We start from the raw sequence: 26,072 nt of genomic DNA, 5'->3' as shown, positions 1-26,072 counted from the left end.
AAGAGGCATTGTGCTGCTGTGTTTATTGATTTATCTAAAGCATTTGATACAGTCGACTATGGTCTTCGTATTCAGATACTTTTTAATATTGGCTTTGATTTTATTTCTTGTAATTGGTTTTATAGCTATCTTTTCAATAGACGCCAGTGTGTAAAGGCTAGAAACATTCAGTCAGAGTTTTTATCTTTATCTAAAGGTGTCCCGCAGTCCTGGGCCCTATTTTATTTACTATCTATATTAATAATATTAACAGACTGTCATTTTCACCTTTATGCTGATGATATTATTTTACACTGCTCTGCTGATTCTACCCACTTAGCTGTAGAGAAACTGCAATGTGCTTTTAATTGTCTTCAAAATGATTTTATTACTCTTAAGATAGTTCTTAATACAGGTAAAATGAAATTTATGATATTCTCCAGGGCTAGAGATGTAGATTTTAACGGCCTTCAACTATCCACACTCAGTCGTAAAAGTATCGAAAGGGTTTCAGTTTATAAATATCTTGGTATTTGGCTGGATGAATCATTCACATTTAAACACCATATTGAGACTCTTACCAGTAAACTTAGGCAGAAACTTGGTTTTCTGTACAGACACAAATCAAACTTCCCTCCTAAGTGCAGGAAAAAACTTAATTGAAGCTATCTTTTCTGTCTGTACTTGATTATGGGGACATCCTCTATAGACACGCTGCCGCTTCCACACTCAGACCTCTAGATTCTGTTTATCACTCTGCTCTTAGATTCATAACTGGAGATCCTTACAACACTCATCAATTTGTTCTGTATGAAAAAGTTGGTTGGACTTTTCTGGCACAAAGACATGATAAACACTTGTATGTTTTTATCTATAAATCCCTAACTGGATGTACACCTTCATATGCTGAACTGGACCACTGGACATTACAATACGCGCTCTACTGACTGCTTAATGCTGCAGGTCCCAAGAGTTTACTCTGAATTGGGTAAATCTGCACTCAGCTACTGTGCTCCTATAATGTGGAACAACTTACAACAAAATCTGAGGATTAATACACTGGTTTCTCTTGGAAAATTTAAGATGATGATCTGAAATCATTTCACCACAATGTGTAATTGTTTTCATTGATTGTACTTTCTTGTCTCATTTTTAACTTGTTCTTAATGTGTCTCTGTTGTATCTTGACATCATTGTAATGAGGGAAACCTAAATGATTTTTGAGAATTAAATAAAGGTTCAATAAATCCGCGGTCCCTAAATCCCTTGTTGTCAACAATGTTGATGGTCTGCAGTCTTTGGCGACCCTTTACCGACTGCATTAGTTAGCTTAGACATTGTTGTTGTGTGGAGAAATCCAGAGGCCTGTACGACGAAGCTGGATTAACAAGCCCTGGATATCTCTCCTTTAGCTGGATTGACTTATCAAGACATTTGCAATCTGGATCAGCTGTATGACGAAACTGGTTATCAACTTGCTAATTGCAGCCAGGGTTTTCCAATCTGGATCAGTGCGCGCTCACATAAAAGGGGTGGTGTTTGCAGCATCTGACCAATCACAAACATGGAGAAAGCCTGTAGAGCAGCGTCTTTTCAATGGAGGAACAGACAATCATTCTTCAAAAATAGGAGGAATTTAAATCAATCATCCAGGCCAGAAGCAACACTGTCGCCGCAGCAAAAGCCAGGAATGAATGCTGGCAGAAAATTGCCAACTCTGTTAATGCGTAAATTCGTCAGACTATACAAAATTAATTTATGGGACAATATAAATGGACAGCACTCTGATCACTCGGTTTCACTCTATTTCGGCACAGATGTTTGGGGCAGAGCTTCCTCAGCGAATTTTGTGTTGTAATATTAATTCCTCGCACGTTCCATTAATCCATGTTTCTGCAGTAAAGGTTTTTACACACTGTCCGTTATTTTCGGATCCGTAATCAGAAAAAAACGTCACGCACTGGGACCTTGCACACTGGATCTGATGCCTTTTTATTTGCCTTCATTGCGAAAATTCGTAAAAGGTGGCAAATAGTTTGGTACTGTGAGCCTGCATCTCTGTCACTCCTTTAAAACCCCGCTGGATCCATCCTGACAGAGAGCTCCATTCAGCACCTGCCCAGGCGTCATAGCGCTAAGACAAGTTGAAGAGATGGAGGGCAGCTTTTTTATTCAGTCTCTGTTATGAGCTGTGAGTAGGCTACAAATGTAGCCTATGCCTTTATCTGTTATATTTCCATAGCTGATATCCACATGACACATCTGCAAACTATGGGGTTTTAAGTGGGGTTTCGGGAGTGGGAGAGAGGGAGGAGTTGGACGGGGGTGAGTGAGAGAGAGAGAGAAAGCAAAGGGCGCTGATCTGAATCATCTATCACCCATCTGTTATGCTTCCATGGTTTATATCCACATAATAACTGAGCAATCTTGGGTGTTTAAAGTGAGGTTTCAGGGCGAGAGAGGGGGAGGAGGGGTCCGGTGAGGGTAAGCAAGCGAGGAGGAAGCAGTGGACACTGTTTTAAACCATCACTCACCCATTTAATTGACTTGGACTGATGCGAAATTTCGCATAAAATCGGGTCAGTTCCGAAAAAAAAATGACGGATGAAAATTTCAGCGTCAGTGTGCAACCTGGATTAGAACATGAGCTCGATTTTCTTTTTTTACGTGCGAAAAAATTCGGACGAAATAATCGGACCCAGTGTGCAAAGGACATAATGTGTGACTATTATTATTAACCCCATTATTTCAGATGCAATCCTAGTGGAGAAAAAAAAAAAGACTTGGGAACAGAAGATCAAATACAAAAACATACCGGCGGATGACAAGGCTTTATTTCTTCACACTGTCTCTGCTGTATGGATGAAATCACCGGGATTAATTACCGTCTTTCCGTAAAGATTCTTTCTCTCCTAAGCGCTCTTCTCTTTTTCCATGCACCAACCAGGCTCTTCTAAGAATGGGACGGCCATATTCCAAGAGAACTGATTGGTCAGGAGGCGGTGCTTTTATACTCGCCGATCTCTTATCCAGAACATAACCTGCTCCGGAGCAGGTTAGCCGTTTAGCCTAAGTTACCACGGCGATTTATCCTGGTAAGAAGTGAACCAGCTTCGTCGTACAGAAAATCCAGGGTTAATCCTGAAGTTATCTGGATAAGAGAAAACCCAGCTTCGTCGTACAGGCCTCAGGTCTGCTGGACTCCAGCGGCGTAGCCTGACGTACATGGCTTGATCCTGTGTTGTTGTTAGCATCTTTGCCAACATTAGCAAAGATCTGCTTTGCCTGAAGGTGTTTTTATATAAGATTGAATAAGGAGAAATACCAACGATGCCACCTGGGGACTTACACCCCAGGAAATAATTTATATTAACCCCTTTCCAAAACGCTAAATTAAAGGCTACACCGGTAAGGACTGAGGAGGCAAGAGAAGTGGTTCAACAAAATATTACATTTTATTTTGATTAGTCAAATGAAGAAAAGGCAATACAGGGACTGCTGTTAAAAAAAGGTTAAAACAGGCAAAACTCAACTGGAGAAGTGAATTAAAATGATTCTTTATTTTAACAACTTAAAAAGGCTTTGTATAAATCATTAAAAGGCGTTAAAACTACAGCTGCTGCCCTAACTGAAAATAAATCAATCAGAAAGTGGAGCGGATGCCACTAGCTGAGAGGCAGACTACACTAAGGAAGGTGCGGGGTGCTACCTTATACTCACCCTTTTGTGCAGCACATCAAACAACACAACAATCCTCAAACAAACTAAGGTAGCCTACTTGTGACCCAGTGCTCTACACTTGCATGCAGTAGATGGAGGCCCTCATCCTGGGTGCCTAGCCTCCCAACTAAGGGACACCAACTCTGGAAAAGAGCAAAACAGAATTAACACCCTAAAACAAATGAAACAAAGCTGGTTACAGGAAAACTAATTCAAATGACTGAATATACAAGGGAATAAATTCACCCAATGAAAATGCAACCAAACAAAAAGTCAAAGCAAACTAACGACAAAAGAGAACCAAATAACCCAAAGTAACAAAAAGCTAATGCTAAAGAATAAAAGGAATACTAAAGCAAACATGGGGCAAAAACAGGAGCACTAAAGGGGAACTAAAGGAGTACTACAGGGGGCAGAAACAACCACTAAAGGGGGTGAAAAAACAGCAGCAGACATTCTGAAAATAAAGAAAACAAGTGTCATTAAAAAGAGCAGTGTAATGGTTTTAAAAAGGTCAAATCAATTAAGCCACCATACTCACCACTTGCACATTGTGAAACACTAAGCTTCTAATGGGGGAACCAAGACCACGCTCCAGGAATGCCACTGGAGCAGAAGGAATCTTGCTAAGCAACTGACCAATTCTAAAATTAAACAAAGGGACTCTTTTCTCACCTTCAAGGGTAACAGCAACAGAAACACAGCACAAACACCACCAGCAGCATGTCAAGCAGGAGGAAGAGGCCTAGCCTCAGCTCCAGGTGCCTTTTAGAAGATAAGCTGATTGAGTGCGGGGGGGGGGGCATTGACAGGCAGCAGCAGCCTGTCGGTGCTGCCTACCACATTAAGACTTGTGCTTCAGTGTAAAGCCAGTTCAACACTGTAGCATGTACCCACCATTTTGGTTTTATCTTAAGTAACATTCTCCAGCTTTTAAAAGAGAATTACCATGAAGCAGACCTGGGTCTGTCTCCTCACTCATCACTGCTGGCTGTGTCTGACCCTCTCACCTCTTCACCCCCAGACACGTAAACATTCGCACTGGAGGACTACAGGAGCAAGCTGTGGTCAAGCTTCGTCATATTTAATCATATGAAGAAGCTTACATTATTTCTTCTAACTTGTTAAGGTTTCAAGATTAATCACAGTATACACTCCTGATGAAAAGTTTAAGACCACAGCCTTTAAAAGCCAAAATCTGTGCAAAAATGTGGATTCAATGTGATTTTCTGTCAGGTATTGTCACTGTCATGACTTCCTGATGGCAAAAGTGAAAAAAGCTTTCTGTCTTTGAACGTGGTCGGATTGTTGAGCTGCATAAGCAAGGCCTCTCACAATGTGCCATCGCTGCTGAGGTTGGACAGAGTAGACAGTCACTCTGAATTTCTTCACAGATCCTGAGGTTTATGGAACAAAAAAGTCAAGTGATAGATCCAAAAAAATTTGACCAGTGCTGAGCTGGAGGATCCGATTGGCTGTCCGTCGAGACACAGGATGGTCCTTGACCCAAATTAAGGCCGTCACTGGTGCTGGCTGCAGCCCAGTAACCATCAGACGGCATCTGCAAGGGAGGGGCCTAAAAAAACAAAAATGCCTTGTCTCCTTCAACGCCACAAGATTGCCCATTTGGACTTTGTAAGGGAGCACAAAACATGGGACATTGAAAGGTGGAAGAAAGTTTTATTCTCTGATGAGAAAAAAATGTAACCTTGACGGTCCTGATGGCTTCCAGTGTTACTGGCATGACAAGGAGATCCCACTGGAGATGTTTTCTACGTGGCACAGTGAAAGGGGTGCCATCATGATCTGGGCTGCTTTTTCCTTCAACTGAATAATGGAGCTTCAGGTTGTGCAGGGGCGTCAAACGGCAGCTGGCTGTGTGGAGATGTTGCAGCGGGCATCCCTCATGACTGAGGGCCCTCGTCTGTGTGGTAACGACTGGGTTTTTCAACAGGACAACACTGTAGTTCACAATGTCCGCCTGACAAAGGGCGTCTTCCAGGTGAATAACGTCACTGTTTTGGACCATCCTGCATGTTCCCCTGATCTAAATCCAATGGGGATAGATGGCAAGGGCAGTTATATCAAAAATGGACATCAGTTCCAGACAGTGGATGCTCTTCGTGAAGCCATCTTCACCACTTGGAGCAACATTCCCACTAGCCTCCTGGAAACACTTGCATCAAGCATGCCCAAACCAATTTTTGAAGTGATCAACAAGAATGGTGGAGCTCCTCATTACTGAGTCCTTTGTTGAAACTTTTATTTCTGTTTTGAAGGGGTTTCGGGTTTTTTTGAGCTTTGGTCTTAAACTGTGATCAGCTGATGAACAGCCTATTTCAATTTGTTTTCAGTAAATTGCTGACTCAGTTTTTTTGGGTCTCACTCCCATTTCTTCTTTTCACATTTTTAAGCTCTACTTAAAACCTTCTTAAGATCCAACAGTGCAAAATGTAAATTCTTGCAATTTTTCAACTGGTCTTAAAATTTTAGAGGGAGAAATTATCAATATGAATCCATATAGCTGGAGAAACATAATCTATGTTATTGTAGATTCTAAATAGAGAATATCCATAGAGATATGCAGGGTTTGATTTAAAGTTTGATCAAACAACCAGTACCTTGACTCTACTCCTGTAAGTAATCAGTATCATGTTAAAGCTTTCAGCTTTGTGACAAAACGGATGTCATGTAGATCAGTTCAGAATTAAGCAAGGTAGGACAAATTTTAAAGGGGGAGTAGGCGTATTTATATTGTACGTTCGCTAAACCTGCCTGTTCCAAGTGGCGGACCGGCAGACACACAGTAGCTATGTTGCACAGTGGCAGAAGCAGCATCTACCTCTCCATATCTATGAAATAAGCAACATGGGATATGGCTGTCACCGACTCCATCCTCTACCGGACCAGCAGGTTCAAGTATGTTGTCCCAACTCACAAGCCCGTTGTAGTTCTGATCTTTCAGCGTGTTTGAGAGCGAAAGCTGTCTTCGTGCGCACATGCGTCATGGGGGACAGGGAGTTGGGCAAATTGAAGCGGTGGGCACAACAAATATGGATTACATTTAAAACTTATTACAGCACCAGTTTCGAACCAATACAGCCAGGGAGTCTTCTGAGAGGTGTCAAAACGCAGCCGTTTAGTAAGATCAGTTGCAAAGTTGTTTTTTAATTAGTGTCACTTACTTTTCCAGCCTCTTGTTCCAACTTATTTGAGATATGTTGCTGCTATCAAATTGTAACTGAGCTAATATTTTTTAGGGCATGGTTAAATGTCAGTTTCAAGATCTGATATGTTATGTTACATTGTGAATTAAATATGGGTTTATGAAATTTGGGAAACAATGCCATTTGGTTTTATTTACACTTAATACAACACCCCCGATTTTTTTAAACTGGGGTTGTAAAATATGTAAACAAAATAAATATTCTGGAATACCACATGAACGTGTCAGTTATAGTCCTGGCTATTTCAAAGGCAGCAAGCTTAAAAATCTGCATGTTCGCCTATAGCAAACAGCAGTGAATCAGCTCATAAAACCATCATCATTGGACATCATACTACAGACTAACAGTTTTTATTTCTTTGCTTGTAGAAACTGAAATTTATGAATAAAAATAAAGCTAATGCTGGATTTATTGTTATTGCAAAAGGTAAAAACATAAGCTGCATTTCTAAGAGAGAATGCAAAAGAAATGAGCACATGAAAATATTACCACATCGTAATGAGCGGTAGTTATTGTAGGAGATTTAAGACAGTGTTTGAGACCTAAATTAAAAAAAAAAACACACACACAAGCAAGAAATAAAGCTGCATATTCACATTAAGTTTAACAATCCAATGCAACTTTATGAAAATAACTATTGTGAAAAATATACGAAACGCACATATACATATAATTAGTGCTGGGACATGGGTGATTGACTTTTAAAGGTAGTGGTCACCCTCAGTTTTTGAGGAAGTATGGTCTTTCTGCACACTTGATGTGGGCTCATTAGCGTTAGCATGCTGAACTGTGTCTTTGAGGGAAGTCACTCCATCCACTGCATGCGTGACTTCCTCTGTCTCGCTGTCTTCCTCCATCCCATCTGCGCTGCAGTCAGAGGCGTCACTGTCACTCCTGCAGGAACTTGACGTCTCATTTTCAGAATCAGTGTAAACCTCAGCTCCATGGAAGAGATAGTGATTTGGGGCCTGAAACAGGTACTGGCCAGCTGGAAGAAATGGTAAGAATAATTAAAACTATATTTGGCGGAAATTTGAATACTTTAATACATAGTTCACTTTATGACTGAAATAAGTTGGATAAGCATGCACTGGGTTGCTTTACAATATTATGAGGACATTTTATATTATATAAAGTCAACAGATAAATGCATTGACAGAAACATTTCTAAAGAAAACAATGCTTTATTTATAACGTTTAAAGCTCACTCTCAAGGCGTTTGCTGATTGGACTTCTGTTGATCTGAGTCATCCAGCATCTTCTAGGATTTTCAGCATCAGAGGTTTGGCTCTTGACTTTACTTCCCTCTTTTTGAAGTGCATCTTCAGCTGAAGGCTCTGCTGTTACTTCAAAGAGACGAACATTTCCACAAGGCTTGGGAGGTGTTGCACTATTTCCAGCAGTCACCGTCACATTCTGACCCTCAGTTTCCTCAATGGGCTGAGTTACTGAACCCAAGAAATGTTGCTTCTGCTCCTCTGACCCTTGCTCTGCAATGTTCTCAGCTGGCAAGGCCTCACTCGGTGGCTGTTTTGGTAACCGAGGGGGTTTCTCTGTGATTTCAGAGAGTCTTTCTGTATTACAACAAAGCTCCTCAAAGTCTCCACCCAACCGATGACAGATCTCATTGACAATGACATCACAGTCCCCGAGTAACTCCACATCAAAATTGAGGTGAGGCAGCTGCTCCCTATTTATCAGGACCTGAGGCACTTCATGTGGAATAGAGTCTAGATAGGATGGAACATGCACATAATTAATTTACATGCATGGATACATAGGAAGAGTAATAGAATAAAAAATAGAGTAATAAAATTAAATTAATAAATGAATAAAACACAGTATTCCTCCAAATGTGACATACTTGGGATGAGGGCAACTGGTCGGACTTTCAGGGAAGACCCAATGACTATCAACAGGTCCACCTCGTCTTTGTCCTGCTTCATGGCTCTGTGAAACATTTCAGGAAGATTCTCTCCAAAGAAGACGATGTCGGGTTTCATGATTGCTAGGGGAATATCTTGACATCGTGGACAATGAGGAACAACCTGCAGGACAATGATTTTTGTACAATTTAAAGAGAATAATGTTTTTCAAAATGCCATTACATTACACAAAGGTTGAAGCTTGCAGGTGTATTTTTGCCTTGTGTTCAGGGTGAAGTATTATCAAGTAATCTGTTAGAGTACTCAGAATACTTTTCTGTAAAGTAATGAATCAAGTTTGTAATTGACAAAATCTGTTTTTACCCTATTCATTAAAATAACCATCACTAGCAAACTCCCCTATTATGTCAATGAATACGTGCGGCTAGTTGACAGAGCTAGTGAGAGGGAAGCATTGCACTGTGGACTTAACCCTGTAATGTTGATCTTCTGGACAAAAGGGACAAGAACACCACCATGATGAAACATGAAACACAAATTAAGACTAAGCCAGACCTAACTAGGTCAGAGTACTAGCACTATTTCTTATCTTGTAGTTTTTAATGCTATCATCATCAAGTTATTTTTATTATTGTGAAGACCACTTTTTTCATAAAAACTTTTTAACATCTGGTACTTTGTGCATGAGTGTAACATTTTACATTCTAGCAAGAAATAAAGCTCCATCATTCAAACAGTGGTCCAATGATGCCAGTGAAAGCTGTTATCTAACATTAGATATATGATCTGTTTTTGGCTGACAGCTGAGGGCAGCCCTACATATGGTAATGTTTGTGTCTGAGTCTGTCTGTCAGTAGCTGAGTGAGTGACGCTTTTATATGAGCCATATACTACAGAGTTGTGTTTGTTTGGCCTGAATGCTGTCACTAATGGCTTGAGTCAACATCATTTATGTATGGCTCATCCATACAGCGTTGTGCTATGGGCAGGGTATGCTTGTGCTGAAAGCCCTGTAATGGCTGCCTCCACTGCTCTAAATACTCAGATATAGCTTTAGCCTCTGTTTCACCAGAACTGGACCACATTTATGTATGACAAAGAATAAAACAACCCTATAAGCTTTTCATGTTGGGAAAATTTTTTTTACTTCTCTGCCAAGCTGCTTTGCCATGACTATGTGATAGTTGAGGGGGAAAAGGGAACTTGTTGTGTGAATGCTTGTGGACTAGCCGAACATTAGCCTTAGCCAGAACATTTCTTCATCACACCTAGCACTGACAGCAACACGGAAAGCTTTGGCATGACAATGTGACAGTTACCGGGAAGGGTAAGTTGTTATATACAGCTAATGAGTTGTTGTGTCCCAGCTAACAACTAGCAGGCCTGTCATTAGCGGGGACTGAGCCAGCAGCGGAGCTTCTGTCTGAACCAGATAACGTGTCTGAATCCAAACAAGCGCAGAAAGCAACACTGAAAGCTTTCTGTGACAGAAAAAATCTTCTCTCTCCACTCCCAGTCTGATACGGCATAGCTTTATATGACCTCAACCGCTGTTAGGAGCACACGCTGATGACGAGTTAGCATGTGGCTACCACAAAGGGTTAATTGGGAGTCCACATGATCTCATCTAGTAAAGAATCCAAGACCTATCAGAGTGATAAGAATGGCTCATTTCGAAGATAACACCGACATCCAGCTAAGTAAACCAATGAACTGGGGAGTTATGGCTATATAGCAGAGAATGATGAGGAAATGTTCAATAATGTAATAGGTGAAGCTAGCGCTAGCTAGACTGCTGCTGCTAGGCTAACATAGCCTCACTTTAAAACATTCAAACGCCGCAATTGTCCCCAAGAACAGCGAATGTTCTTGGGGACAAGAACAACTAGGCTACATTACTATCAATTAATGTTACTATAGCTGGAAAAAAAACAGTACAATAGCAACAGAAGAGACTAGTCATTGCTGAACACCATGCAGTTCATGTAGGCTTTATGATGCAGTTCCATTATGTCTTATGTCTTGAACAGCAATATCCTGCTCCTCTCTAAAAGAAACTATCAGAGACAGCTTCAGGACACACTGCTGCTCCAATCCACCAAACCCCAAACAGGAGTCAATAGCAGAATCAGCTTTTTGGCATTGGCAGAGAAGATTTGGCACATTTTTAATGGGCGCAACTCACGTACTTGGCTCTGCTGCTCATCCCATAAATGCATGTTCCTTACAAATATGGCATCATTTAAAAGAGCAATAAACAGGCTTTCCAACTGTATAGGATTTATTACCAAGAAGCATTGTTACAACAAAGAAATAATGTACCAAACACAAATTTCCTTACTTTTTGTTCTAAGTTTATTCACCAAGGCACTGCAGAAAAAGAGGATAAAGAATGAACTAAAACAGACCAATTAAAGTTAAGGATCATTAATTTATTGAGAAAATTCTATATTCTGTTACTTGGCTTACATAAGCTCAAAAGTAATTAAACAATTTAGTCATGCCTGCAGCAAATTGCAATTTTCATTTTCCTTATATATATATATGTATATATATATTTTTTTTTTGCTGTGATTTTCAGTATTTCTGCCCTTTTTTCATTAAAATTAACAAAGGGAGCATGAGCAGTACAGATGCACTAAGCCTTGTCAGTTCACACGCCAATTCCAAGATTACTGCTACATACGTTTATCTTGCGGTTTGAAAATTTGCATAGTGGAGTATGGACACCCAACATTGTGACTTTATATTTATGTTTTAAAAAATCGGAATAGTGTAATACCCCCACTTCAAGCACAGAAACAGTACTGGCTGTGGAGCACTGCAGCCAGTTGATATCACATCCTCCAGAGTGCAGTGTGACTAAAAACATGGTGGCCTCCTGGTGGGTTTATAAATTCAATTTTTCTCATAATGAATACATCTAGTGTTTTGGTTCAATATACATATGAGCTAAAATTATCAATCCAATTCCATTAACTTGTCATGCAGGGCTCCTTTTAAGGGGTATGTAAATACATTACGCATCACGTATGTAATGGATAAATACCTGGTTAAAGATGTCTTCCCTTATGGCCTCGCAATCCACTTGATGTTTACAGACAAGACAAGATGCAGTAGCAAATGACCCTGAAATAAAAAATTACTAATTAGCTATTGTGCAATGATAATGACCTCCATAATGATTAACTGACATGGACAAAAAGTGAGGAAGATCCTTCACTCACCATGACATTGGATAATCCGCTGAATTCCAGCGACTTGCTCCAGTGTATCAATGTTTTGTGTGTAGTTGCGCAGCAGCTTTCCCTGCTTTTCAAGCATTGATATAAACATGTGGCAAAGGGATGGCTGGAACTGACCTGGGTAAATTTCCTGTTGAAAAAACAGAGCATCTGTGAACCAATCCCAAAGACATAAATGATATTTTCTGAATTACCGTGCATAGGTTAGGCTGAGCGCCTTCTTCATTTTCAAACTAGTGTTAATATTTATCACAACATACACCACATTCCTGGATCATAGTAATGGTATAAGTCATTTTAGGTGCTTTATTACATATTTTAATCTGCAGAAGATAAAACAAGAGACCTACCTTTGCAAACTTAAAAAATGGTCTTGGGTCTCGTCTGAAGTACTCAATGTCAAACATAGCTTGAGGATCTGGAAGATCAGGAAAATCTACAGCAAGTCGTGCATAAATCCCATCTCTGGAGCGAAAGTCTGGTATCCCACAAGAAACTGACACCTACCAAAAGAGCATACATTTTCCCGGTTTAATACTGTAAAAATGCTGTTAAACATGTCAACTTTCTGTCTAATGTAACTGAAAAGCACTCAACACTAATAAAATTGCTTACCCCGGCACCAGTCAGTACTTGGATCCGTTTACTCTCATGAAGTAGTCTGACCACATCCTCTAAGGTGTTGATATCCTTCCGCTTTTTTCTTTTTGGAGGATCTGAAATGTTGATGATTATCTGCCACAATGTCATATCATCCAAATCTGGTGGTAGAACAGTCTCAGGCAGTAAATCCCTCAGAATAGTCCTGGGATCTGAATCCCTGATGTGTTGCTGGATAAAACCATAGGAGCCTGGCCAAGAACACAACACATTTAAGCAAGAAGAAACAATATTAGGAGAGTAAATATTAAGGCAGCTCTTTCCCCAAATTCTTCTCAAATTAAGATTAAAAACCTATATGTGGTTGAGGAGTCCAGTCACTGGAGCTTGCATGGGACAATCTGTCATCTTCCTCACTGATGTGCTCTGGTGTGTCAGCCAAACCGTTTGAGGTGAGATCCTCGTGTCCAAGATCTATGCAGAGAGAGAAATTATCCATGTAAGATCGGCCACACACTAGATGATTTTTTTAATCTGAAACAATTTTTAAACCGTGGGAGACCACAGACGTCAGGACAATTTCCAAAGATTTTTAATCTTTAATCCTCTGAACGAACACACTATAGACGACTCAGCCAGACTGTCAGATCACTGGATCACACACCTGCCGACCTGCCTACGACCTTGTGTGATCACATGACTTTGGGGAAAAAAACACGGATGTCTGGTGATACTGTCTTGCTGTCCCTCCGCAACAGGCTGTCCTGGCATGTGTTACAGGTGCAGCAAAAGTCATAAAACAAGGGAAAGACTCAGGATGAAATAAATTAAGTCTTACCTAAAATCGGGCTTAAAATCCCTGTAGGGTGTGGCTGGCCTAACACTCACAACAAGGGATGACTGACATTGTTTCAAGACCATTTTACAATCAATTATGAATCACATAACTCAGTTATTTTCCCCTTTATGGTTGTGGAGCTGTTTTAAGAAGTTAGCAAATGTAACCTTGCCAAGCCAATGGATTTGCCAGACTCCATTTTTGGTCATTGGGCAAATCCATCTTGAAAAGCTCCAATTCACATTTGTGCTGAACCAAACAATGTTTGGACCAATCAGCATCATTTAAGGAGAAATAGACGGTAGCTATGGGCAGGGTTTAGTTAGTTATACTAGCCAACTGCAGTGATCACTGCTAGTGCTGTGATTACCCTGGATATAGCTCCAGTATAAGGTCTATTTTACCAGAACTGGACCAACCTGCTTGGCATGAGTTTGTGAGAGTCATGAGGGGAAAGGATTAGTTGTTGAGTGAGTGATTGTGTACAATAGCTACTAGTGGAGAGATTGGCTCAGACTTAGCCACAGCAGCAGTTTTGTCAGAACTGGACATTTCTTTATTAAAACAAGGGAAGAGAGCAACACTGGAAGCTTTAATGACAGAAACTATGTTTTGCTTTTCTTCTGGTCTGTGATTGTTACGAGTGGGGTTTGTTGTCGTATCCAGTTAACAGTCTACAGCGGCAGTACCCCGTCAGCTCAAGAGTACTGCATGCAGAACATCAATTGCTGATTGGCCCCTCATGAATGTGACAGACGGAACATTCCTTCATGCTCCTTCAGATAATTTTTTTGACAAGTCCTGCACTTCCCAAAAACTTTCTATGGGAGCTATCCCAGATGAATGTGAAATAAATCCATGCAATGGATATTTGAGACGGTCTGTCTGGCCGGTCAGGTTATAGCAAATGTGCACATGGAAAAAAATGGAGCAAAAAGTCTGTGATGAACAAAAGCCATGAGAGAACATGTGTCTATACATTTTCTTTTCCTACATTTTGCAGTGATAAGTAAATTTCTGCCATTTTGCTGACAGCTCAACTTACTGATGCTGTTTTTTTAGGTTAACAGAGCTGTTTTTCATGATTATGTGTAACTTTGGTAACAAAATGTATGCATGCATGCCCTACCTTAGCATCAATACAGACACACTTTCTAAACGTGTGTTTTGTTCTGCCCCTTTGTTCCATTGTACCAAGGGTGTATATAAAAAAAGTACAATATCATGTCAGAAATTCCTTTTTCCCCATGTTTTACTTCAGAAAGTTAGACTTCTGTATATTCTAGATTTATCAAATGCAAATTGAAACATTTCAATGTTTTTTTGTTTTAATTTAATGATTACAGCTAACATCTCATGAAAATAAAAAGTGAACCATCTCAAAATATTAGAATATTGTGTAAAAGCCCCATTTGCATAGGTTTCCTGAGCCTCCACTCTCTCACTCTGGTTCAGAACACACAACCACCATCATGGGGAACACTGCTGACTTAACAACTGTCCAGAAGACAATCACTGACATCCTCCACAAGGACAGTAAGCCACAGAAGGTCATTGCTGAAAGGGCAGGCTGTTCTCTGAATGCTGAATTAAAGCATATTCATGGAAAGTTGACTGGAAGGGAAAAGGTGTGGTAAGAAAAGTAGCACAAGCAACAGGGATGAGCTCAGCCTTCAGAGGACTGTTAAACAAAGCAGATTCAAGAACTTCAAGGAGCTTCACAAGGAGCAGACTAAAGGTGGCGTCACATTAGTGTCTAGCCACTTCTGAACCACAGATGTTTTTAAGTGGACTAAGGAGGAAAATAATTGAACTGCTGATCAGTGGTCCAAAGCACTGTTTTCTAAGGATGCAAAAGGGTAAATTTATTTATCAAATTAGCCAGCGCAGGTTTTACAACTTGGTTGAACTGTTAACTAACTGGTCATTCTTTTTCATAAAGACAGGCTTTCAATCCCAGTCTATAATGTTCTTTCAAACTGTAATGAACCTCCCACCACTAGAGGTCACTGTAGCTTCATTTCATGGCTGCTACCATCCTTTCAGAGCTCTCCCACAATGGTTACAATCATAGATATATATAGAAGAGTAGATACGACATGCCCCTTTGAACTGCATGCCTAAGGCGAGGCTAAGCTAGTGGGGGCAAAAGTGTCAGGGCATTCCATGGTTGTAGCTGGCACGAAAACTAAAACAACAAGGACGCCAGCACATTGTGCTGCATACGGTTGCACACTACGCCATATGGTTGAAACAAGGAAACTGGAAATAACCTTTCATAGGTAAAAATAGTTTTTGGCTCTTTTTTCATTATTAAATCTTATTGAGAGCTTCAGTAAATACCTTGCTACTAGCAAAACACTAATGTGAGCTAGCAGCTTGACAGCCAAATACCACATGATTAATATTAGCTGTAGTATAGTTGTACAAGCAGCAGTAGTAGTATAAATAGCCTTTAGAGTCGCAGAAGTAGTATCAGCATTTGTAATAGTATTACCAGTTGTAGCAGTGCCAGTATCAGCAGTAGTAGTTGGTGTACTACCACTACTACTAGTAGTAGTTATGTAAGTTATATACATTATAGTTATATGTAGCTAAGCTAGGCTTATACGTTATTTAAGTCCAAGGTGAAGTGAAGTATTACTATTTATTCACGCACAACAATTTCAATGTACCTGTTTCTAACTTGTACAAATGGCAATAAATTCTATTCTATTCTATCTCCACAGTGTGTTTGTTTCTATAAACATATATATATAGAGGGGAGAGAGAGACAAATAAATTAATATTAATATTAATGATTATTTGATTACCTTTACAATTAAATCTGTCAATCTAAGAACATATTTTCTATATATGTATATCTTTATCTTTCTATTTTTATACATACAACTTTATGTCTATGTATATACATTTATAAATATATAATGGCTGAACATAAACGATTCCCAGACCTCTGGACTTAAAGAGTAAAATAATTTAAATTGTAGGCTACATTGGTACAAAAAAAAGTAGGGATGCACTGAAATGAAAATTCTTGGCCAAAACCGAAAAACCGAAAAACCGAAAATGAGGAAACCAAGGCCGAAAACCAAAAACCTAAACACCGAAAGAAATTATTATGCCAATTATTAGTACCATTGCATTTATGGCTATGACTGTGTACTAACCTCACTAAAATCAACTGCAATTGCAAAAATTAACATTAATGCTTCAAAGAATAAATCAATTACAAAATTATGTAAATATTTATTAAGCACTTCATTCCAACAATGCACAATATAAAATAAAATAAAATACTAAATAAAATGTTTAACTTGACCGCAATCATGTTTACATTAAATCCGTGGTTCTGGTTCAATCTTTTTTCAGTCATGTACCCCCAACAGTACAAAGCTTTTTGGCCAAAAAGAAAGACATTAAAGAGTGCTGTGACAGCCATCTGATTTATCAAACTTTGTAACTGATAAAAACTTTCAAATTACAAATATTAGATTTTCTTTTTCATACATTTTAAATGTTAAAAATGCATGACTAAAGTCATGGCACATCTTCTCATCTCTAAATGTGGGAATTCAAATTGATGTAGCTATTGAAAACAGTGACTGGAAAGGCTTTAAACCCAGAAGTGTGCAAAACTCTGCTCGGCTGCAGTGGTCTCTCTGGAACAATTTGGAAATAAAAACAGAGTTACAAAGAACCAAAAACCTGTAAATAATAAACAAGTTATAAAAAAGACTTCTCTTTTCTCAAACTGAAATCATGAACTTAGTTATAGATCAGCATTTCTTCACAAAAATAAATCATAAACCTTTTTATGAATGGAGAGGTTGTGAATACAGTGATTGACATGCATGTGACAGTGTGGATCAAACCATTCTGCCATGGGGGAGACTCAGGGGGTTTTAGGGTGATTAAATTTAAGAGCCTACAAAATATTAACTCCAGTTTATAAACTTAAGGTCCTTACATTCCATACGCAATTTTTTCATGCAAATTATTTACACAAAATATTTACATTTAGAACCTGTAGCGAGTCAAAGCAAGCTTCCACACCTGCAACATCATTTCGCAGCGCGACATTGCTGCGGATATTTAAGTAGCACATTTGCGCTCATATGGACATGTCGGGCTGCCTGTTGCCTGTCTCCCTCTCTACCAGGCAAAAAAAAAAAAGAGGCAAAAACACAAGCAGTGATACAGACAGATATGAGTAGGGCTGGGTATTGTTAAGAACCTCACGATTCGATTCGATTCCAATTCTTTAGGTTGCGATTCGATATTGATTTGATTCGATATTGATTTAAATGCTTCGATGTCGATTCAGTAAGAAGTAGAAATACACAAATAACCTGCTGACATTTTTCTAATAATTATTTTCATGCCCATGTGAACATATTTGGTAAGTCACCTCACATTTTTGAGCAATAAAACATCTGAAAATAAAAAATTGCACAATAAAACTTATTCATGCATATGGAGCACAAAAGAAAAAAGCATGTCAGTTCTGTAAAAACTCTGAAAAAGTAAAGTGCATGTAAACTTACATATTATTTCTTTCCTCTTGAAAATTGTGATAAACCTCACATAACATGATTATGGTTGGTTATTGTTTGGTCGAGTGCGGCCCCCTTCCATACAACGCGAATCACATGCACAGCGACCCCCACTGGCCAAGAGGTGAATCGATTCAGAGGATTTGCTGAATCGATATTGAATTGGAGGGGGAAATATTGTGATGCATCAATTAATCAATATTTTTTTACCTACCCCTAGATATGAGGAAATATCAAACATCAGGTGGTGTTGGAGAGGAGGACGTTTTTTTTCCTCTGTCTGCCTTAAAAAATCGGCACCACCACCATGTGCTCTTGTTGGAGCGAAACTCACACCGCTGGAGCTGTTTCTAAACTAACGGGACTTTAGTGAAATATTTACCAACACAGTCTCCTCTGACCTCAGACAAACGACTTCTAAATGCTGCGGATAAACCAGCTAAATGACTCCTCTGACCAGTCTGGAACACAAACAGGTGAGCCAGTCTGTGCGCTGTGGAGAGAGTTAACTCCTCTCACCGTGAGCCTCAGCTGTGCAATATTATAACTCTTATTGATCATATTTGACATAGAATGAATGAAAAGTCAGTCCCTCCTCTTACAAACTTGGCTGGCACAGTGAATGAAACCGTGAAACAAAACGGCACTGACAGCCTGGCTGTGCGTAAAAGTGCCGCGTTACTCACAGAGTGAAGAACAGAGAGGGACACACCTCCTTTTATCTTCCGGTTCAATAAATATCACTGTTTATCAGAGGACAGAGAAAACACACCGCAGATATTCGCAGCACGAGTGTGATTTTAGAATGTATGTAATATACTCGCAACATCGTGTCGCTCCTGACGTGCAAAGAAAGGCGCTATTTTTCTTAAGTAGCCGGCATGTATTTTAAAACCTCGCGTACACCCTGGAGTGCCTTCACGTACGCGTACCCCTATTTGAGAACCACTGATCCAAGTGCGTGCTGGCCACGGTTTTTGCTTGCATCATCACAACGTCATGTTTCGGCCTTGTTGTTTCGGTGATAAGTCTTTTGGCCGAAAACCTAAAAAAGCACTTTTGGGCCATTTTCGGCCGAAAATTTTCAGTGGCCGAATTTTCGGTTTCTTCCTAGTAGAAAGCCCTTTTCTGTTTTTTTTTTTTTTTTTTTTAAATCAAGTGTTCTGTATTAATAGCACACTTGATGTTGACAATTAAGCAAACCGTATGAAAATCGGATGGGAAATGAGCAAGTTATGATTTATTTTCAATGTACATGCATTGCCTTTAATGAGAATGTCGCCCCTGCCAAGATGGCCGCCATGTAGGCACGTTGCTTAGCGGGCTGCTACAGCGCGCTGGCGTATCTAGTGTTCTATAGATATCTATGGTTACAATAATACCCAACTGCAGCTGCGGCCACCGTACAAACCACGCCCACTTCCGTGGGTACTGTACAAACCACGCCCCTACAAAAAACACCCACTTGTGCGATTAGCTTAGCTTTAGCATTTTAGCTTCCACTGGTTAGGTTTAGGGGTAGCTCACTGGGGTTGGCGTATTTTGTATGGGGCGTGGTTTGTAGCAGCTGCTTGTAGCGGTTAGCGTGTTTCTTAAGTAGTAAATGGAAATAGAAAGTAGTAAATGGAAATAAAAAGATATGTTGGCTGTAGAGGGTTAAACTTGCATTTAAACACTCAACTAAAGTGGAAAGAGGCCACACAAAAAAAGCATGATTACCAAGATGTAAATCTGCTGTATCAAGCATTAACAGAGACATTAGAACCCACTGCCTATGGGCAATTGCAGAATTATTATATATATTATATAATAAAGATATCCTAAAGATGTATGTCCACCTTAACATTGTCTGTCTCTATGGGAGGCTTTGGGAGGCCTGATTATGGCCCCGGGCCGCCCGTTGGTTATCACTGCTCTACGTTCAAGTGAAGCAGTAACTTGGCTATAGGTGCTATCAAAGTTTATAGCGTGTGGCAAGAGCAAGAAGTTTAATCTTAAAAGTCGTCTGTCCAATTAAAGAAAACAAAAACTCTTCACAGGGAGGCCCAAGCCACGCACAGAGATCTTCTTATTTAACGCTTACTTATCTTTTGTTTCAGACCTGCCGGCGGAAGTTCGAGGACGGATAGGCTAACCCGGATACGTGAAAATAAGGCTCGGTTTATTGTTCGTCGTTAACATCGCTTTTCTTACCAGCACCTTCCTCGTTTGTCGAAAGTGTTGCGCTGGCGTTTAATGTCACAACTGCTTTCCGCGGCTTTGAGCTCAGCAGTCCCAGTCCATTGTTGTCTACTTCTAGCGCCGCTGTGGCCTGCTCCACCGCCATCACCGGCTTTGCTTTCTTCTCCGCTGGCAGCGTACTATTTACCGCCGGCTCCCAGCTCTCCGCGACCGCAGAGGTACATGAAGACTGGTCTTCTCTAGCGACTTTGGATCTGTAGTTAGTCGCCGAACTGACTTTCGACCTCTTTTTGGCTGGTTCCTCTTTTTCGAAGGTGCCTGAAAAAGCTATTCCCGGAGTGCTGTATTGATCCGCCATCTTCAACCGCACTGTGCAGTACAGGCCCTTCCCATCAGACAGCTGGCTCATTTGCATTGAGCACTTTTTTATATCAAACTTTATTCAATATTTTTCACATTACATATTAACAAACACTGAGGAAAAACAAATACAAAGACACATACATACAAACAAACTTACATTCATCATGCCAGAGATGTTCATATAAATAGCATTTCAGAGTCATTTAATAGCCTGAAGGACTCTTCCGTCAGTCCCTAATGTGACGTCACCAATTACGTCTCTCTCAAGGATATAGTACAGCATCTAAACCTTTATATCCCTCTGACACACGACAATGTAAACTCAAACAATAAAAAAGGGTAACTGATGATGGCATCCCAGACAACTTCTTCTTATTCTAAAGACAGTAAAGCTTAATATATACTAAATGAAAAATAAAGCCCTCAATGATAAAACAAGAAGACTTACACTCCCAGGTAAATATTACCGATCAAAAGAAAATCATTTATTAAAAAATATATATTAATTATATAATTAATGACAATAATTCTATAAAAATATACTACTTCATAAACTCTATGATTGGTAAATAATATGGAGAAAAAATGTTCCTTTTGTTTTTGTTTGACTGAAACACTTGAAAATTGTTAAATTTGTACATGTTGCAATGTCTGGAGTTTCTGGAAGCCCATTTCCACCACTTAAAAAAGAAGAATGCGGAAGTTTAGCATTTACAAAAAAAGAATCCTAAGTCATATTTATGAGAGGGGCAGGAAACCTTTCAAAAAACAAAGAGAAATTTAATATGATTTAAAAACATAAATTGTACATGGGCCATTCTACTGAATTTGTGCAAATTGCAGTTCCATACTAAGAAACACATTTTCAAAGACAATTAGATTAGATAGACAGCCTTGATATTTATTAACGTCATGTTATGATCTGTTCAGTACAAAAGCATTAGTTTAGATAGCATTAAATCAAATAAAATGTCCTTCTTTTGACGTGACTTTGTATTGGGAAGTGGCTTTCCCAAACTCTAAAGCCTAAATTTCAATGAATGAAAACATCATTTAAATTCTTAAAAAAAAAAATCAAATTGGTTTATCTACATATCTTTTTGATTTCTTTTAAAGGAAAGATGAAATATTTAAATTGATTTGTGGTTTTGTTGTGAATTCAAGAAAGATACGCCGAACTGTCCCATGTTTTAATGTCACTACAGAAACAAGATGAGCTCCTGGTAGTGTCTTGAGATGACTTGGTGCTATGCAAACAAAGATTGACATGACCAACGGAGACATGACAGAGATAGGTTTGTCAGTGGGAGAGGCAGAGCTGTTCAATGCTGCTCTGGATTTATCCAAAATCAAATTTAAGCTGAATTTGGTATACAGCTAGATGAAACCTGAATGACTAAAAATTATGTAGAATTTTTACATTTGTCTAAAGGTGAGGCTATGGTGAGCCCTTAAATTTGCATATTGTTCAAGAAACAAAGGGCCAGATCCTCAAAAGGATTGCACTGCTTTTTGCGACCGCTAAACCTGTGCAAATGACAGAAAAAAAATAGCGTGCAATCCTCAAAGCATACGCAAAGGGTGAAATGCACGCAAACTGAACCCAAACTGCACTGCCACTCCTCGCTGCGCCGGTCCAATTTGCGTGCATGTAAATTAGGGAATATTCATAAATTCAGCGCAAAATTGCCCCCTTCCTATGTAAATGAGCCTCATTGCAAATACCACCTAATCCTCAAAGACCAGCGCTAATTGCCACAGGCAGTAAAGCGGTGCTATTTACCGCCAGTGAGACCCGTGTATTAAATCCGCACAATATCTCTTTCTCCCTCTCTCACTCTCTCTCTCGTTTAAAATGATTGCAAATTGCTCTCAATTGGTGGTAACTGTGGAGCATAGCCTATATAAGGGCTGTCATGCCAGGACTCTGCGATAATCATGGCAGCAGTGATTGTTGCCAGGCGAAGGCACCATGGCGGGCAAGATGGCAGGCGCGCACAAGAACGTATTTATCGGAGGAGAGTATCACTTTTTGATCTAAGCGACAATGAAATCATCTGCAGATACCGGTTGCCAGGCCGGTAGCTGAGCGCAAATAGCGCTCAGCTGCCAAACTGTGTGGGCGTGTTAGCACCTGCATATGATTAGAGCAAATTCTTTTGAGGATAAGGTGCTAAAACAGGGCAGATTGCGTGAGCTAATTCTGCGCAAATAACGGCGCTATTAGCAGGAGCAATCCATGCATAGTTCAATCTTACTGAAACTTTCAGGGCCAGATCTACTTAAGTTTTGCGCGTATAAAAACGTGTGCAAACTCATTGCACAGGCAAAGAAAAGTACAAACTGATTTACTAACAGTGCACGCTAAGGGTTGCGTCTTTCAAAGGTGCAAAATAGTGTGGCTGCATCCAGTTAGTACGTTCACCACAATGAATATGCAATATGGGGCGTTTACACGCAATTGTGCGTGTGCTGGGAGGAGAAAATGTAAATATATTATTTTAGCGTACGCAAAGCGTCAAACCTGAAAGCAATTTTGCTCATAGAAACTGCGTCTAGATTTAACACGTCTGGAAGGGAGGTGCAAAAAGTTTGTGTGCGTAATTGCGCACACATGGCTGCGGTTACTGTGGCAAGAAGGAGACATCGAAACCATGAAAGAAGACGCAGAGAATGCATTTTTCACCCTCGTGTGAACATTTTTGGAATGAATAAGGAAACAGTCATTAAAGCATATCGCCTATGCAGCCTTACCATTTTGGAGCTGTTGGAGGAACTCAGAGCGGATTTGGAGCCAGCCATGAGAAGGAGTCACGCAATATCTGCAATGACAAAACTCCCTGCAAGTTTACATTTTTTCCAGCGTACCGTAGCTATTACAGCCGGGATCTCCCAATCCCGTTTTTCTGATGTTCTGTGTGAAGTTCTAACACTTAACTTTTCTCAAGCTAGCGTTAAACACACACAAGGGGAGATTTTTAAGGAAAATAGAAAACCCTTTAAAGTAAAGAATATATCAAAATGCAATAAACAACAATTCTGAACTAATACAATCAATAAATCTCTCAAGAGAGCGTAATGAGTTCAAAGCGCTTCTCATTCAATTAACACCTCCCCAGAACATAAGCGCAGGCGTGCATAAACTTAAATGAAAAGTAGGTCACAAAAAAACTTAAAGATTTTATCTCAGTCTTTATTACTTTCATTATAAACTAAAAATCCAAATCTAACGAAAACATCAACCTCGTCCTTATCCGAGCACTTCTAAGCTTCTTCTAAGTCTTAAATGGATATGATGCACATAAACGCAAATGCAAAAGTCTATAATCCACCAGTCTCCTCCAAAAAAACCCCCACAATCAATCAATACAGCAAAAACCTCCAAAAACAAAAAATAAGCAATCGACTGCTAATTACTGGTGTACCAGGTAAAAAATACAAAAACAAGACGATCTCACCCAAATCCAGGAAGCATAATCCAACAGGGAAAACTTTTTTTTCTCCCCGACTCCCCGAGGGCTTCTTTGCTGTAGCTCATTTAAGTGTTTATTGGCTTCATCCATCAACTCCTCTAATTCTGTAAGGTTGAATTTCATTTTTGCGCGTTCGACTATCATGCTGCAAACCATCAAACAGGCAAAACGCTCATTAAAATAGGTGTGTCTCCAACAAGTTTTCACCTCTTGTCATTTGTGCATTCACTCTTAGTAAATCACCTGCAAATGGCGGTCCAACCCCAAACGCAAAATTCTAGATTGCGCAGGCAAATCAGTACACGTAAATTGGGATCTCAGTAGATCTGGCCCCCAGTGTATAATCAGGGCCTGGCCTTGTACACATTTACATAGTAGTATTTTGTACAGATAATAGTGCCTCCTAGTGGTGACAGGAAATACCATGTTTTACACTAAAAAACTACTCTTCTTAATTGAGTTAAGGCATTAACGTCAAAAAAGTGTATGGAGGCGTTAAGATGTTGGTGCAGACCTGTAAAAAAATCTGTGAGTTTTGGAAAAACAGCATGAGTTTTAAAGGATGAAAAACACTGAAGTTGCATATCTTTTTTTGCCATAAATTTTGAACAGTCATAACTGAGCTGAATTTCATCATGCCTGAACAAGATTTTATGTGCTTGATGAGAGGATACAACTAAACACAATGGCAATTGTGTTTTTCAAAAAATATACAGCATAGCATTCCGGTAAGAGAGGTAAATTGCTTCTCAGACACATCCTAAGATGTGTACCTTCATTTTTGTAGAGTATTAAAAGTTTACGCTGAACAGTAACACCATGGCAACATTATTTTCAGCAGAAAACAGCAAGTATTTTTAATGGGCATAACGTACTTGTAAAGACATGAAACTTGGTAGAAAAAAATGCCCAGAGGGACCTTATGTAAATCGTATGAGTTTTGTTGGTGGGTGTGGCTAAGTGACTCAGTGGTGCCCCTTCCAATATAAAATAAAAATAATAATAAAAAAATAGCCCCTGCAGCATATTGTGCCAATTCAATCAACATTTTCTTTGGTGTAATATAAGATGAGCCCTGGAGGATTAAAAGTTTGCAAAATGTTGAACCAAATTCAAAGGGCATGGTGGTGGCAGCTCATAAAATTTAAATGTCTTAGCATGTCAAAAATGTGGCTGGCCCTCACAAAAAATGTCATCTATTACAAGAATGCCCAAATCCTGCTGAAAGTATTCCGGGTATTTCTCAAGATGTTGACCTTACACATATTTGAAGGTCAAAAGTCTAAATGATAGGTTTGGCCATGGTGTTTTTTTGTTCACCATAAAATAGTTTTTTTTTATGCTTGACTTGTACAGTCATAAAACTAAAATATAAAATTCCCTGTGAGAAACTGGTAAGACTGAAATGGCTTAAGCTGGTGGCATGGCCTATTGGCTTAGTGGCAACCCCTTGAGAAAAAAAAAAAAAAAATCATCCCCTGAGGCCCATTTAAACATAAACTGTCAACCTCATTTTCACCATTAGTAAAATATTAACAATATAAATAACACTGATAATAAATCATTCTGAGATTAAAAAGAGTCAAAATTATAAGTTTAAAGGCTCAAAGTCTAAGATTAAGAAGTCAAACTTATTAGTTCAAAAACGTCAAAACATTAAATTTAAAGGCAAAATGATGTTTTTAAAAGGCAAATGAGATATAAAGTCAAAATCACAAGCTTAAAAAGTGAAAATGTTACTTGGAATTTTGAATTGAGAATCTTGAAGGTCAAAACATGAAAAAAGTCAAAATCATAAGTTTAAGTCAGAACTCTGAGATGCAAAACTGAAAATATCAAATTGCAACATTAATTTCTTTTCCCACCTTTCTGACTTTTTATCTAATGTCTTTTACTCTTTTCTTTTTCAGATTTTCATAATTCAACAAGAATATTTTAAATCATCAAAGTTAAGTTTATACGTTTATATTATTTGGTCTCCTGGAAATAATAATCAGGAAACCT

The 26,072-nt window shown here is 39.3% G+C and overlaps 1 protein-coding gene across 1 annotated transcript; it reads right to left on the bottom strand.

Moving 5' to 3' along the window:
- Positions 1–7,523: 7,523 nt before the first annotated feature.
- sirt1 (sirtuin 1) lies at positions 7,524–20,609 on the bottom strand. The gene is made up of 9 exons (XM_041789735.1): positions 20,245–20,609; positions 13,012–13,131; positions 12,673–12,908; positions 12,408–12,560; positions 12,040–12,187; positions 11,862–11,941; positions 8,791–8,974; positions 8,135–8,656; positions 7,524–7,914 (listed from the first exon to the last, which is right to left on the bottom strand). Exons 1-9 carry the CDS (start codon positions 20,588–20,590, stop codon positions 7,628–7,630), a joined length of 2,076 nt encoding a protein of 691 aa, XP_041645669.1. The 5' UTR covers positions 20,591–20,609; the 3' UTR covers positions 7,524–7,627.
- Positions 20,610–26,072: the final 5,463 nt, after the last annotated feature.

This window comes from Cheilinus undulatus, linkage group 6 (genome assembly GCF_018320785.1).
Source record: "Cheilinus undulatus linkage group 6, ASM1832078v1, whole genome shotgun sequence".
Taxonomy (NCBI): Eukaryota; Metazoa; Chordata; class Actinopteri; order Labriformes; family Labridae; genus Cheilinus; species Cheilinus undulatus.
This window is presented reverse-complemented; position numbering and strand designations above follow the sequence as displayed.

Coding starts and splice junctions, on each gene's coding strand:
- sirt1 (XM_041789735.1), bottom strand. CDS start 20,590: ATGGCGGATCAATACAGCACTCCGGGAATAGCTTTTTCAGGCACCTTC. Junction 12,561..12,672: donor AAGTACTGACTGGTGCCGGG/GTAAGCAATTTT, acceptor CTCTTTTGGTAG/GTGTCAGTTTCTTGTGGGAT. Junction 12,188..12,407: donor CATTTTTTAAGTTTGCAAAG/GTAGGTCTCTTG, acceptor TTTTTTCAACAG/GAAATTTACCCAGGTCAGTT.